The sequence below is a fragment of the Mustela lutreola genome, chromosome 1 (genome assembly GCF_030435805.1).
Source record: "Mustela lutreola isolate mMusLut2 chromosome 1, mMusLut2.pri, whole genome shotgun sequence".
NCBI classification, from domain to species: Eukaryota; Metazoa; Chordata; class Mammalia; order Carnivora; family Mustelidae; genus Mustela; species Mustela lutreola.
The window spans coordinates 189,638,383-189,654,415 of NC_081290.1; the positions used below are offsets into that span (position 1 = coordinate 189,638,383).

A 16,033-nucleotide genomic window follows, 5' to 3' on the forward strand; every position below is an offset into this window, starting at 1 on the left:
TTGTAAAAAGGAATGTATATTTTTGTAAATATTATAGGCCAGAAAGGGCGGGGGGGATCTCATGGTTTTAAGCCAATGTGTATTTTCAAGTCAATGGGCTTTGTTAATGAGACATCTGCACCTTGCCATTCCATGATGCGCACACCACAAAGACAGCCAGGGGGCGCCCGTCCGGCTCAGTCCATGGAGCCGGCAAATCTTGGTATCAGGGCTGTATGTTCAGGCCCCACATTGTGTGTAGAGACTACTTAAAAATAAGATCTTTAGGGGCACGTGGGTGGCTCAGTCAGTTAAGCATCTGCCTTTGGCTCAGGTCTAGGTCTGGCTCTGGCGTCCTGGTTTAGAGCCCAGAGGTGGGCTTCCTGCTCAGCGGAGAGTCTGTTTCTCCCTCTCCCTTTGCATCTCTCCCCTGCTCATGCTTGCCTTCTCACACCCTTTCACTCTCTCAAATAAATCAATAAGATCTTTTAAAAAATAAATAAAATAAAATCTTTTAAACAAACAAACAAATATCCGGGTGCCTGGGTGGCTCAGATGGTTGAGCATCTGCCTTCGACTCAGGTCATGACCTCAGGGTCCTGGAACTCAGTCCCGTGTCGGGGGTCCCTGGCCAGTGGGGAGTCTGCTTCTCCCTCTGTCTCTCCCCTGCTTGTGCATTCTGTGTCTGTCTCTCTGTCTCTCAAATGAATAAATAAAAAAGAAAAAAAAAAAGCAAATATTCAGTGCTCCCCCTCCTTGTCGCAATTTCTTTGGGGGGTGGGATATTGGCAAAGGGAGTCCCAGCCATGGCATTAGCACCGCGCCAGGCTCCGCACGGTGAAACTGCAGGTATTTCTCATCCTCCCTCCAGGTCTTGTCACAGCCCCGTCGCTTTTGTGCTATGGGAAGATATGGGGCCCATCGCTCCCCAGCCAACCCAGGTGGCTGCCTCTGCCTCGAACGTTTCCAAGTGACGTAGAACCCTACAGGCCCAGAGGCCCCTCCACACTTCCTGTGTGGGGTTCAGAACCTTGCCTCCCCTCCCAGCCTTAGGCGCCTGCTTCGGAAAATGGTGAGTCTCCCTCTAACGGGTCCCCTTTTTCATCCCGGTGTTGGGAACAATGACCTCAGGGTCCTCACCTTCAGCAGGGGTTTTGGGAAAGTCCTCTCTGGTTTCTTTTTCAGAAGTAATAAGCCGCCGGCCTCCGCCATCTTAGGTAGAGCAAGGATCCGTCGAGTGAGAGAAGGATGCAGCCGGGGAACCTCTGGAGAATTCTGGGACTCTGTCTCTTATTAGGTGAGTAGGATGAAAGGAGAAAGGGTGGTATTTTTCCAGACTGTGGGAAGGCTCACAGCCGACCTTGATGCTGCCCGGTGGTCCCACAGAGGCTCATTTACCAGAAGATATAAGGAATGTTTTGTGTGACATTAGGGCTCTGGGATCTAAGACTGCAGGCTAATGAGAAAGATGCACAGGAGGGTCTTCAGGGAGCAAAGAAAAACATTTGGGATCATAGCTTTTGAAAGCAGAGAAGTCTCTCTGCGTCCAAGAACAAGTTCGTTCATCAGTGAATGACCCAGGCTTTAAGAACTGACATAAAAGAGATTAGAAGAGCTAATCTCCACCCCTCCTTGTAAGGAGAGCAGATAGTTGGACTGGAACCGTGCAGGGGAATCCTTGATCCCTGAGACTATACACGCCTCGGAACCCTCAGTCCCTTTCTGATGACCAAGAGCTTTCAATTAATTTAGTCCTTTTGAAGCAAGAGAGAGTATAAGTTGATAAATAACCAAAAGCAATTCCACAACCCATAGGAGAAAAGATTTTTTTAAAAGTTGCCGTTTATTAAGTGCCAGAGATTGTATAAAGAAAAAAATTCTTTGCATGTGTCAACTAATTGAATTCTTACCTCCATCTTGGAAGGTAAACGTTCCATCCCTTACTTCACAGACAAAGAAACTGACACACAAAGATAGTAAATAACTTGTTTAAAGCCACACAGCTAGTAAGGGCAAAAGCTGACCCGGGGAACAGCACCGGCTGTCTACACGTGGCTACATGGTCTGAAATGGCTCAGGTTTTATTTCAGCAGCTTAGACAAGGCGACCCTCCCGTTGCTGGGGCTCCTTTGTCAGAGCCAGGGCCCCGATGTCTCCACTAACTGCCTGGCTGTGCATCCCAGGAGGGAAGCCTCACACACATCTCCCAGCATCCTGCAACTTCTACCTCAGCAGGACTGGAATGATGGGGCTTACAACTCCCATTGATAACAAGCTCTTGGGTTTCTCCATCTGCAACTGGTCCAAGGAAAACATTCTGAGCTTGTCAAGGGGCAGAATGTGACCCCTGCAGGGAGTGGTCAGGCATTTTCTTAGAGGCTTATAACATCAACTCTGCTTTCCCAGGGTGGAGGGGGTGGGGAAGGTAGAGAGAGACCGGACATCAAAGTCCCAAGCACCCCTCAAGATCTGGCATCATGAGGTGTGCCCCCTCTGCTCTGGAAATGGATGGGCGCTGGGCGGGAAGAGGGGCCTCACTCCATGTAGAGGCTGTTGGTAAAAGGGAGGTCCAGGTATACGGAAAACTTCGAGGCCACATCAGGGAAACTGGTCATCACAATGAATCCAAGTTATTGCTGAGTGAGGAGCCCAGGCTTTTCCACACACAGGCTCTACTTGATGAGTAAGGGGAATATCAGATATCTTCGTCTCTGAGTCAAGCAGAAAACAAATGGAAAAACTGAACAATCAGGCCAACCGGAGCCTGAGACAGAGTGAGAATCTCAACGTGTGTGCCTAACTGAGAGCTTGTTTTTCTTCCACAGTCTGATTTTCAAAATGGAAGCTTGGCTGCAAAATTCTTTTGCTGTTTCTCCAGTGGCTCAAAAAGTAGCCTTACCTTTTTCTAACTCCTGTGTGTCAGATATTGAGTGTTCGTGTTTAATGCTAGATGCTTCTTTGTTTTGTTTTGTCCCAGCTGATTGGGAACCCCTGGTCCGTACCTGGCAGTACATGTCACTTACCTGGGGTACAGGAATGAGTATGATCAGGGGATGGTTGGGAATGACTCTAGCTGTTCAGAAACGGTGAGACCAAACCACATCACTTTCTCTGCTTGGAATTTCAGGGGCCCACAACGTTTACTAACTCCTTTTTTTTTTTTTTTTTTAATTTTCTAGTTGGAGCTTGGGGGCAGGAAGAAGGTAAGATACGCTTTCTTTCCTTGTTATGAAATCAACCTGGCATTCTTTGTTTTTATGAACGGAGCTTTCTCTAAGACCACCCTCCACACACACACACACACACACACACACACACACAGCTTCTCCAGACACCCGTAAAAGGAGTTTCATGTTCTCTTTTGCCTTTTCCCGATCAGTCTAGAGATACAGTTCCAGCCCAGAAGAGGATAAGCAATGGAGATCACAGGAAATACAAGTCTTAACCATTCAAAAGGAAAAAAATCGAGACTGTTGAGTTGAATGTGCCAAAAATTTCTTTTGTTTGCATTTCGTATTTGATGTGGGCTTTTGTAGAGGGAATAAACATATGCGTGGGGACGTGGGAACTAAGCCTCTGGGGCATCATCTAGGTGTACCTTTTAGAGTCACATGTCCAAATGCTCTGGATGTGTGTGCATGTACATTCGTATGTGCACACAAGTGTGAGTACGCCTGGCCTAGATAGACTTCCCGATCAGAGAGGTAGAGGCAGGAGTGTCCCAACATTGGAAGGCTTTCTGCTCAATCAGCTCCTCTGAGCTGAGTGACCCAGTTTTGTGTTTAAAGGTGGCTACCGGGCCCGTCTACACACTGTGACACTGCCCCACTGGCAATGTTTTTAGAATCCTTTTTTTTTTTCCTTTTTTATCCTGCAGCATGCTTTAATGCTACCTTATGTCGAGAGCACTTGTGTGTTTCAGGGTAACTAATCTCTTCTGCATGCTTCTGCCAATTAGAATTGATTTTTCTTCATCATTGCTTTACATGCAATAAGTATCTTCTTGTTTCCCTGGGTTTATTGAGATGTAATTGACATATAACACAATGTAAGTTTAAGGTGTATGATGCAATCATTGATATTGCAAAATTACTACTTAGGATCCATTTTTGTAAATTGCCATTATTTGTTTAAGGTAGGGTGTAGGGCCCCAAATGGCTTTTCCTGTACAGCTGGGAGGAATTTGAAGATCCATTATTTTCCTCTTTTTTTGTTAATTTAGAAAATTACATTTCATTTTTTCTAATTTTTTAAGATTTTTTTTCTTAAGATTTTATTTATTTATTTGACAGACAGAGATCACAAGTAGGCAGAGAGGCAGGCAGAGAAAGTGGAGGAAGCAGGCTCCCTGCCTGAGCAAAGAACCCGATGCGGGGCTCGATCGCAGGACTCTGAGATTATGACCCGAGCCGAAGGCAGAGGCTTAACCCACTGAGCCACAGAGGCACCCCAAGACTTTTTTTAAAGAAACCTCCACACCCAATGTGGGGCTCAAACTTACAACCCCAAGATCAAGAGTCCCACATTCTTTCAACCGAGCCAGCCAGGCTCCCCAAAAAATCACATTTTAATACTGTAAGAGAATTTGAAAGTTAATATAAACTTGTCCATAATCATTTCACCTGTCATAAACATTGCTGACAGGCTGATCCAGTGCCACAATGCAGTCTTTTTTCTGCACAATGTTGCATTAGTTTCAGAAGGTTCTAACCCAAGGGAGCAGGATCTGGTCTCAAGAGCTGACACAAGTGTAGCTAATAGTGACTTATCATTTCCTTTTAAGATACAGAGAGAACTTCCGGTAAGAGGATTTTCACTCTACACCATCCCTTTTCAAATGTGGAACAAAATGGTATGGAGGACAATCATAGTAATAAACACTGAGAACCAGAACTACCAGAGGAAAAATACAATTGTCTATCGGTAGGATCTGTATGAAATGTGCCTATGTCTGTCTCTATCATGGATCCCTGAGCATGCTTTCAGGGAAGAAAACAAATGTGGGTGTGAGTGGGAGTTCACCACTGAATTTTCGTGCAAATCACGAGTTCATTGAGGGCACAGATGGCTTCTTATTTACCTGGCCCAGGGCCTGGCACATAGTAGGTGCCCAGAAAACATTTTTTGAATGAGTAAGTGATCACTAATTCCCTTTCTTCAAGAAGCTGATGGTCTTGTGCAAGAGACAAATAACCGATAACACAGTGTGTTGTGTGCTGTGACACAGGTAAAACAAGCTATAAAAATAGCAGTGGACAGCTCTTCGGAGGAGGGCTGGGAAAGCCTCCCCACAGGTTATTCTTGAGCTGAGTGTTAAAGGATAAGCTTTGGGATGCTGTAGTGGCTTAGTCAGTTAAGTGTCTGACTCTTGATTTCAACTTGGGCCATGACTCCAGGGTCATGAGATCGAGGCCTATATCAGGGTCCCTCCCTGCTTACATGCACTCTCTCTTTCTATCTCTCTCTAAGTAATAATAATAAAGGATGAACTTGTATTTTAGAAAGAAGGATATTTTAGGCAGAGGAGCTAAGGCTGTGTAGTGTAAGGTTAAGAAGCTAGACAGCCGTACTTGAATCCTGGATCAACTTCTTATTCGTTGAGTATCTGAATAATTTACTTCACTCTTCTGTGCTATAACATCACTGTGTATAAAATGGAAATGATAATGACACCTAGTTTGTAAGGTTGTGTTAAGGATGGAGTAAGCGATTCACTTAGAACATGATCTGACATAGAGAAGCAATGGGTGAATTTTCATTATTATTATATGGGAAGCATGCCGACTAGGTAATAAGCAGTAGAGTTTATTAAGCATGCATATTCTAGGTATTTATTGCCCTGAATATTTTACCTGAAATTTCTCATTTAATTCTCCTAATGTCCCTATATTACAGACAAGGAAACCAAGGTTTAGAAATAAATAGTCTAAACACCGAGATAAATATAAACGCAGATTTAGTTGATACTGAAGTTCATTTTCTTTTTTTTAGATTTTATTTATTTATTTGACACAGAGAGAGAGAGATCACAGGTAGGCAGAGAGGCAGGCAGAGAAAGAGGGGGAAGCAGGCTCTCTGCTGAGCAGAGAGCCCGATGTGGGGCTCCATCCCAGGACTCTGGGATCATGACCTGAGCTGAAGGCAGAGGCTTTAACCCACTGAGCCACCCAGGTGCTCCTGAAGTTCATTTTCTTAACCATCATGAATCTCTGTCTCTGGATGTGTATCAAGTCTTTGTGAGATTTCAAACTACTTCTAGGCACAGACATCCAGGCCCTCATCTGAACATATATGTCTAAGCTTCGCTACCAAATTCTGTGCTGATAAAATTCCTGAGCAATTTTCTTTGCATTCTTTGCATTTCTTTTTCAAACAAACACACCAAGCAGAGTGAAATGTCTATTTACTTTTTAAAAAAAAAAAAAGATTTCATTTATTTGTTTGACAGACAGAGATCACAAGTAGGCAGAGAGGCAGGCAGAGAGAGAGAGAAGAGGAAGCAGGCCCCCCGCTAAGCAGAGAGCCCAATGCAGGGCTCAATCCCAGGATCCTGGGATCATGACCTGAACCAAAGGCAGAGGCTTTAATCCACTGAGCCACCCAAGCACCCCGTCTATTTACTTTTAAATGGTTTTATTTATTATTTCTGGCTTCTTTAACATCACCAAGAAATAGCAGTATTGAAAATTATTTCTAAGTCAAAATAATATCAACTACCTATGTCGTTATACTCAACCCCCAATTATTAGCAGATAGATAAATCTGAAGAATGACTTGTTTACCATCCCGTGTGATCTCAGCCAGAAAGGGGCCTGAGCAATTGGGTCAGAACTCAGTTCTGTTCTCCATCATAGCAGGACTCCAAGAAGGAAAGGAAGAAAGTAACTGACATTTTTCTTTAAGCATCTGCTATGTACCATTCATTTTTTTTTAAGATTTTATTTATTTATTTGACAGAGAAAGAGAGAATACAAGGAGAGGGAAAGGCTAAGGGAGAAGGAGAAGCAGGCTCCCCGCAGAGTAGAGGAAGCCCCATGTGGGACTCGATCCCAGGACTCTGGGACCATGACCTGAGCCAAAGGCAGTGGCTCAACCAGCTGAGCCACCCAGGTGCCCCTGTACCATTCATTTTTGCCAGCATAATCCATCTCATACTTGCAAATATCCTGTGAGGTGGGTGTTTCATCTCCATTTCCCAGATGAATAAACTGAGGCTCAGAGAAATTCAGTGACTTGTCCTCAGACACACAGCCTAAGGCAGATCTGGGATCCAAACACAGGGCTTTGGATGCAGTCCAGTGCTCTGTTCGCAACAGCATTCTGTAGCGAAAAGCTCCCAACGGGGAGAGCGCTGTCTCTGAGCATCACCACCTCTCCTGTCTTCCAGCTGCCACATCCAGGCCTCAGCATGTCTAGTGCCACCCTGTGTCCTGGCCACAAGTCTTCCAGAAAACAAGGATGCACCCCAGCCACACCTCCCAGGACAACAGTGCCTGCTCTGGGGAATGTGCCTGGGTCCCTAAATTATACTAGTGGATTTCAGTTGTCCACACCAAAAGTGCCTCCCTCTAACCAAAATAATCAAGAGTTGATTATATGTAGGAGATGGTTCAACATAAAGCCAGTTTTTATTGGAAGAGCCATTCCCTTCAAATGAGTACAGTCCTTTACCTAATTCAAGGGCAGTAAAAGAAAAGTGGTGTAAAATAAAGAGAAGGGTGTTTGATCTCCACTATGAGGGATTCTCTTGATTATCAGCGAGAATTTCCAAATGGTGAAAAATAGGTAAGGCCAAGAATCAGTGGCTCAAAGATCTTGCAAAGGTGAGTGAAGGTCTTTATCTCTGAGAAGACCCTTTCATGTCTACCCAGAATACAGTTCTTGCTCATGTAAGAGGCTGAGCTTGAAGACTTCTAGAATTTTTCAACTTCAGGCTTCTAAGACTTTCTGAGCTTCAACAGACTGGGATCAAGGGGCACATGCTGGTGCACTTTCGATGTGATGAAACTCGACAGCCTCAATGAGCATACCTCACCTTCAAGGCTTGGGGCTCCGCAAAGGATGGGCCTTCTTGGGAGGTTCTTGGGGATAATGTCTAGTCCCACTTTAAAATTTTTATCTACAATTTAAACTTAAGCCAAGGTTATTTTCTTACAGTGCTTTCCTTTTCTCACGTTCAGGTGAATCAACAGGTTCACCTCCAGAGAAATCGAAGTTTCTCTGTCTTTCATGTAGGCCCTGAGGGTGCTGTTGAGTGGACGAAGGAGAAGGAATTGGTTGGGAGAGATTATCCCCAAGAACTGAGGTCCTTCTAATTCCTATTTGGGAAATATTCTCAAATGGACTTTTCTAGGCTTTCCTTTACTTCCCTCCTCCCCTTCCCAAGCCCCCAGGTCCATGCCTAAACTCTGAAGTCACCTTCCAAAGGTTCTCTGCTTCCTCTTCTCCTTCAGAGCCCCTCTTTCATATGTCCTAGCCAGCAGAGCTCCCCTTTGACAAGACTATCTCCGACCTGGACGACAGATGACCTTCTGCATCTGGTTGGTTCTTCTGTTCCTAATCTGCCTTTGCCAAAATTTTACTAGTTTCTCTCTCCAATTTCTCTTTTCTTCTCTCCTGTTTCCCAGGTTATAAAGTCTCCATCTCTGGAACTATGGTAGTGCTGACATGCCCTGAGGAGGTTGATACCAACAGTATAACATGGGAAAAAAATGGTGAAGCAATAAAAGGAGCTAATGGAAGGCAGTACACTATGCATACATTTTCAGAAGTGGAAGACAGTGGTTCTTATACCTGCTTTTCAGACAAATTGAAGAAGAACTCTCTCTACCTGAAAGCAAGAGGTAATATAGGTCCCCAGAGCATACACCATGGGACACCCTAGAAAGGGCCATTTCAAGAGGGTATTCTCAATCATTTCTCCTACTGTACCTCACAGTCCCCTGGCATCTTTGTGCTTTTCTTATACTCAATCCTGAGACTCTCAGGGGCCTCACAGCATCAGTGTTTTCTGAAATATGGATTAAACACCAACATGGAGTCGACTGGGAAAGCCCAGACCACACTCGATCTAAAATGACAGCTTTCCAAGAGAAGGGATTGTGTCATTTACATTATATTGAACCCAGAATTACGGCACGTCAATATGGGTTTATCTGGTGCTTTATCCAGAGATCAGTTCTGCAGAAGGATTTGCAAAGCTGCTATGATAGTGTCTTAAACTAAGGCATAATAATGATAGCTAACATTAATTTTAAGCACTTTACCAAACACGTGCCAGGGAATTTTTTCATGTAATCCTCTCAACAACCATGATTTAAGTACTATTTGATTCCCATTTTTTTTTTTAAGATTTTATTTATTTATTTATTTATTTACTTACTTACTTACTTATTTGAGAGCGAGGGAGCATGAGCACAGGGCAGGGAGAGGGGGAAGCAAGCTCTATCCCAGGATCCCGGGATCATGACCTGAGCTGAAGGCAGACACTTAAGCACTCAGGCACCCCTATCTTATTCCCATTTTATACAAGGGGAAACAGAAGCTAGTGCCTGAAGGAGCTGGGACTCGAACCCAGGACTGTCTGACTCCAGAGCCTCTCCCCATAACCTTCACTCTTTGCTTGGTGTTACAAACATTGAAAGGTCCAGCTCTGGCTGTGGCAAGCATGTGAGTAGTAAAGGGAGAATCGCCTTTATTTGTTCCTTGCTAGTCTCTACCATCCTTGTGTCTTCTTTGCTTGATGATTTCTCGTCCTCTCCCCCATATCTCTGTCCCCTGCAGTGTGTAAGAACTGCATAGAGGTGAGTCTGATGGCGGTGGCTGCAATCCTCGTCACTGACATCTGCATTACTCTGGGCTTGCTTCTGCTGGTCTATTACTGGAGCAAGAATAGGAAGGCCAATGCCACAACCGTGATGAGAGCAAAAGGCGCTGGCGGCAGGACTAGGGGTAAGAGTTAAATTGAAAGAGAATCTTGCCAAAGGGGATGTCCAGCCTAGGCCAGGATGGGTGGCGAGTCCACAGCCAGCTCAAAGCAGCTCCCATAGAACATTTCCTGTGTGACCAACCTCTGGACACAGGGGATCACATCTCAGATTGCTTCTCTCTATCCTGCCCGAAAGAGATACAAGAAGTACATTAACAAGATGGCTGCGGGTGTTCTGGAGTAATGAGATTCCGATTCCACCCCACCCCCCCAACCCAGTCTATGGGGAGAGAGACTCTGGGATCTTAGTTTCTGCCTGTTCCCTTCCCTTACCCATAGAATAGGGACACATGGAAGGACTTTGAGCTGAGGAAAGTCATAAAATGATAAAAAGACTATGGAAGTGGTTAGAGATGGGGGATTAAAGGAAACAGGAGATGAAGTGGCCAAGATGGAGAAAGGGAGGCCTAGAGGAGAGAACGAAGGGGGTTGCCATCCCGCCCAAATCAGGATCTTGTGGCCACCAGATGGGTGTTCCCTTGGGGGAACTAATCACTTCCCCTCCATCCTCTGCAGGACAAAACAAGGAGAAGCCACCACCTGTTCCCAATCCGGACTATGAGGTACCAAGGGATAGAGAGGGGGAGGGGATCTTTCTAGAAGAGAAGGGGACCAGCGGGACAGTCTATCTGGCTGGCCGGACACTTGGAAGCCCCTCGCTCAGGGCTCCCAGACAAGCTATGCTGTGCCTGCGTCTGCCTCCTTCCAAGCAGAGCAGGGCCGTTTCCAAGGCTGCGTGGCTTCTACACCCAAGGCATGTTGGGGAGGAGGGGTGACACCCTCTTTCTGGGGCTTATCCGCTAGCGGGGATACAGTGTGGGGAATACCATATCCACACACTCTAACATGGTCAATTCAGGACTGAGGTCCCCCCTCCATGCACTGGTGCAGACACACGGGTTGTAAAAATATTAAAGTTCTTCATTGGTAAATAGCCCCCAGCTTCCTGCCCCCCTCTCCCAAAACACACACACACAGCCAGACATCACAGCCTCTCTCCCACTAGACTGCCTCTCGATATGACAACTAAAGAGTTAATGCCTGGCATGCAGGGAACCTCCGTGATTGTCTCGGTGGGATGGTGTGTGTATGTGCCCTACCAGTTGTTACATATCAGGACTTTCACACCTGAACAAACTCCCAGATATTGACTGAGCGTGTGATAGCCACTTTCATATAAGTGACTTCATTTCATCCTGGCAAATGCCCTGGGGCATTTGAAGGGGTCTTGAGATTCCCATTTTTGAGATGGGAAGGTTGAGGCTCCCAGAAAGTAACAGGTTCATATCTGGCCCCAGTGGGGGCTCAGGTTAGAATTTGAGCCTGCCTCCTAACTCCTAGTGCCAGGTCCTTTCTGGGACTCTAAAGCTAGATCTCCAGGGGGCCCTCCGTTCTTGGGAACTATTTCCTCCAGCCCTGCTGACCACAATCTCTCTGTTCCACCCCAGCCCATCCGGAAAGGCCAGCAGGACCTGTATTCCGGCCTGAATCAGAGAGGCATCTGACGGCTCCTGAGGACACAGCCTCCTCCAGGCCCAGGTCTGGCTTCTCCAGGGCCTGCTACTCCCTGTGCCCTGGGTAAATCCTGGACCCCAGAAGAGAATTGTTCCTCTGCCTTCTGGAGAACTCACACCGTGCACCCTTGTCCCCAGCTTCCTCCATCCTCCCTCCTGTGCTGACACGCAGTCCTAGACTATCTCTGCCTCATTATCCCATGAGACATAACGCACCCACACCTGGACTGCCCTCTGGTCCGGGCACTATTTCTGTCATTCACCCCCACCGTCACCTGTTCCTTCCTACCCTGCGGGAGATGTCCCTGCTCCTTTCCCTTCCCTGGGCAGAACATGGCCCCTGTCCCTAACTATTCCGTCTACCTCTCTGTTTTTCCAGATCTCTCTTTGGCACCCCTTTGTGGGGATGGACTGGGTAACTCTGGCAGGGCTCCTGCCCCATTTGCAGACCCTGGCCCAGAGCTAACCCCTTACTTCCTACCCCAGGTCTTCCCTGCAGGCCCTTGCATGAATACGCTAGGCTCCCTGTCAGCTGAGAGAGAAAAGAAATAAAGTGTATTTGGGCTGAAAGAGTTGCTGTCCCTCTTTTCTGGGATGCCCTCAGAGGCTGCCTTGTTTCCTCATGTCCTTTGCCTCAGTTGCCCTGCTATGATCCCTCAAGCAAGTGCTACCTGTTTTCACAGCATTAGCTCCCACTGTCTCTCGAGAGGGTGTTAGGGAATAAATTAAAAAAGAGAGAGAGAGACAAGGGGGGGAAATGGTCCTCTGACTCACTTCTGTTGGAGAAAAACACCAAGGATGGCAGAGAGTGATTGACTGGTCTCCGATGAGGTGGTCAGTTCAGAAAACAGAGGACAGAAGCAGAAGCCTTCAAAGGCAGGTGTGGGCGACAGATGGAAGCTTGGAGGCTGTGGGGCGGGACTTAGATTTCCACAAGCTGCTGCTGAGAGGAAGCGGGGCTGAGCCCCAGGCCAGGGGAGTGGGGAGGGGAGAGGGAGGGGCGCGGCTTGACAGCCTCCCTCCCCCTCTGCCAAGCAGCAGCCTGCAGCCAGAAGGTGGCTGCGGTTTGGCACGCCCGGATGTGGGCTGTGGGAGCCGGTAGCAGGGCCTGGTCCCCACCCGGGACCCTGTGCTCCTCCAGCACAGAGCGGAGGCCAGAGCTGTGAGAAGCCCCAGCGGGCCCCCTTCTCCCTCTCAGCACCCAGAAACCTCCCCAGCTGACCACAGCGCTATTTAGGCGCATGGCGGCCACGGAAAGGCCATGCGTGGTTAGCAGCCTGCCACGTGCCATGCATGCTCAGCCTCGGGCTTTTGGCTGCTGGTTTGCTGGCCCTGCTGGAGGGTGCTTCCTGCCCGCTGTGCACTCAACCCCACAGGCTCACAAGCAGATGGTGATGTTGCCCGTCACTAGCTGCTGACCAGCCGGCTGGCCCTCTTGTCCTACATGCGTCTGACGATGTTCCAGGAAGGGGAGGTATGGTTCAGGGTGAGAAAAACAGTAACAGCTAACGTCTAGTGAGCCCTGACGAGCCTCTAGAAATCACCTCAGCATTTTCCATGTGTTATCTCATTTAATCCTTACAACAGCTCTGCATGGTAGACAAGAGAGATGTTGTCCTTATTTTACAGGTGAGGCTACGGAGACTCAGAGAGGTTAAGTTATCTGCCCAGGTTGCACAGTGAGTGAGGGAGAGAGCCGGAATAAGCAGCCAGTACTGTCCAACTCCAATACTCTGAACAGCTACCTGGTGCCGGTGCCGACCAGGATCATTCTGGTTTTCTGGCTTACAAGTTCTGTATTTAATCACTTAGGCACTCCTTCTGTGAGTGCTTTTCTCACCCCTCCTGTCTGTTGCAGACCAGCTCTGTGCTAAGAGCTCAAGCGAGACCAAAAAAAAAAAAAAACAAAAAACAAGCAAGCCAACAAACAAACAAAAAACGGTTTTTGCTTTTGGGGGCTTGCAATTACAGCAGAGTGGCCAATTATGCAGAAGGCTAAACAACAGAAAAACAGATGTGATTAAGCCCACATAGTACCCGGAGCAACTTCACCTGGCCCTTTGAAGGAAAGGGTAGATAGAACTTGAGGACAGGGGAGAAGGCACTGCACTCACCGAAGACGAAACAAGTAACATAAATAGGCTGCTGGTTATTAAATAAATTGAATTTATTGTTTAAAACCTTGCCACAAAGAAAACCCCAGACCAAGAAGACTTCATTAGTGAAATCTACCAAACATCTAAGGAAGAAATAATACCAATTCTATACAAACTCTTCCAGAAAATTGAACAGGCAGGAGTTCCAGCTCATTCTGTGGAGGCCAAACTCATCTTGCGTAATGGTTAATTTTATGTGTCAATTTGGCTGAGCAACAGTGCCCAGATGTTTGGCCAAATGCATCTGGATGTTGTTGTGAATGTATTCTTTTTAGTTGAGATTAACATTTAAATCCGCAGACCTTGAGTGAAGCAAGTTATCCTCCATTGTGTTTGTTGGTGAGCCTCATCCAATCAGTTGAAGGCCTTACAGGAAAAAAACAGCATGAGGTCCTCTGAGGAAGAGGGAGCTCTCTGCCTCTAGACTGCCTTTGGACTCAAGCTGCTACATCAGCTTATCCCTGGGTCTCCAACCTGCCAGTTCACCCTGCCGATTTCAGACTTGCCAATGTTCACTGTCGTAATTCCTTAAATCTCTCTCTCTCTCTCCTCTTTCCTCCCTTCCTTCTCTCTCCTCTGTCTCCTACATACATATCCTGTTGGTTCTGTTTCTCTGGAGAACCCTAATAACCAACCCTGATACCTAAACAGGCAAAATCTTTACAAGAAAAAAAAAAACTGGGGTGCCTGGGTGGCATTCGGTTGGGCCTCTGCTTTTGGCTCAGGTCATGATCTCAGGGTCCTGGGATCGAGTCCCACATTGGGCTCTCTGCTCAGCAGGGAGCCTGCTTCCTCCTCTCCCTCTCTCTGCCTGCCTCTCTGCCTACTTGTGATCTCTGTCTGTCAAATAAATAAATAAAATCTTAAAAAAAAAAAAACTGCAGACTAATATCCCTTACAAATAGGTGCAAAAATTCTTCAGTAGATTTTAACAAATTTAATCTAATAATATATAAAAATAAATTTAATCTAATAAAATATATGTAATATATATTTTTTAAAAATATATATTTTTAAATATATATTTGACTGGCTCAGTCAATGGAGATGCAACACTCATTCTTGGGGCTGTGAGTTCAAGCCCCACGTTGGCGGTAGAGTTTACTTTAAAAATATATAAACATCAATAATAAATAGGCATTTATTATATATTATATATAAATAAATAACATAAAATATAAATATCTAAATATGTTATATATAAATAAATGTTATATATAAATAAATATAAAATATATATGTTAAAGAATAATACATAATGACCAAGTACAGTTTATTTTAGGAATGCAGGATCGGTGTAACAGATCGTATCCCCAATGTAATTTATCATATTAACCGACTAAAGAAATAAAACCATACAATCATCTCAATGGATACAGAAAAACATTTGACAGTACTCAACTATTTTTACTAAACATTTCCAGCAAACTAGAAAGAGAGCGCATTATCCTCAATCTGTTTAAGAGCATCTAAGAAAAACCTATGGCTAGTATCATCCTTAATGATGAGAGACAAGGTTTCCCCCTAAGATCACAAATAAGGCAAGAATATCCTCACTTCCCCTCTCTTCAACATTGTATGGGAGGTTCTAGCCACCATAATAAGCCAAGGAACTGAAATAAAATACACTCAGATTGGAAATGGAAAAGTTAAACTGCCTTTATCTACAAGCAACATTATCATCTATGTAGAAATTCAGGTGGGCTTTATCAAAAAAAATGGTACTATAATTAATATGTGAATTTACGAAGTTTTCAGGGTATAGGATCAATATACAGAACAACTGTATTTCTAGATATTAACAATGAAACAACTGGAAATTGAAAGTTTAAAAATACCATATAAAAAAACATCAAAACATAAAAAATACTGGAGTGCCTTTGTGGCTCAGTCATTAAGCGTCTGCCTTCGGCTCCCTGCTGGTGGAAGACCTGCTTCTCCCTCTCCCACTCCCCCTGCTTGTGTTCCTCTCTCATTGTGTCTCTGTCAAATAAATAAATAAAATCTTTAATATATATATATATATATATATATATATATATATATATATATATAAAATACTTAGGGGATAAATCTGACAAAAGCTGTGCTCATGGATTGGAAGAGTCAATGTCATTAAGATGTAGATTCTCAATAAATGAAACAAGATGGGATTGGGAGGGAGAAAAACCATAAGAGACTCTTAATCTCACAAAACAAACTGAGGGTTGCTGGGGGGAGGGGGGTTGGGAGGAGGAGGTGGGGTTATGGACATTGGGGAGGGTATGTGCTTTGGTGAGTGCTGTGAAGTGTGTAAACCTGGCGATTCACAGACCTGTACCCCTGGGGATAAAAATATATTATATGTTCATAAAAAATTAAAAATTAAAAAAAAAAAAGATGTAGATTCTCCCCAA

General features: G+C 45.3%; 1 protein-coding gene across 2 annotated transcripts; it reads left to right on the forward strand.

Annotated features, from left to right (window-relative positions):
- The first annotated feature begins 925 nt into the window (after nt 1-925).
- Nucleotides 926-12,051, forward strand: LOC131836598 (T-cell surface glycoprotein CD3 epsilon chain). Of its 2 annotated transcripts, XM_059182161.1 has the most exons (8): nt 926-1,051; nt 1,165-1,276; nt 3,159-3,182; nt 4,763-4,780; nt 8,607-8,822; nt 9,763-9,930; nt 10,484-10,530; nt 11,416-12,051. In XM_059182161.1, exons 2-8 carry the CDS (start codon nt 1,228-1,230, stop codon nt 11,470-11,472), a joined length of 579 nt encoding a protein of 192 aa, XP_059038144.1. In that variant the 5' UTR covers nt 926-1,051; nt 1,165-1,227; the 3' UTR covers nt 11,473-12,051. The 2 variants fall into 2 exon arrangements, with proteins under 2 accessions (XP_059038144.1, XP_059038153.1); XM_059182170.1 differs by lacking the exon at nt 4,763-4,780.
- The last annotated feature ends 3,982 nt before the right edge of the window (nt 12,052-16,033 follow it).

Bases quoted from the DNA above. Each gene is read 5' to 3' on its own strand.
- LOC131836598 (XM_059182161.1), top strand. From the start codon at position 1,228: ATGCAGCCGGGGAACCTCTGGAGAATTCTGGGACTCTGTCTCTTATTA. The intron at 1,277-3,158 runs GTGAGTAGGATG...TTAATTTTCTAG, and splicing joins GGGACTCTGTCTCTTATTAG to TTGGAGCTTGGGGGCAGGAA. The intron at 8,823-9,762 runs GTAATATAGGTC...TGTCCCCTGCAG, and splicing joins TCTCTACCTGAAAGCAAGAG to TGTGTAAGAACTGCATAGAG.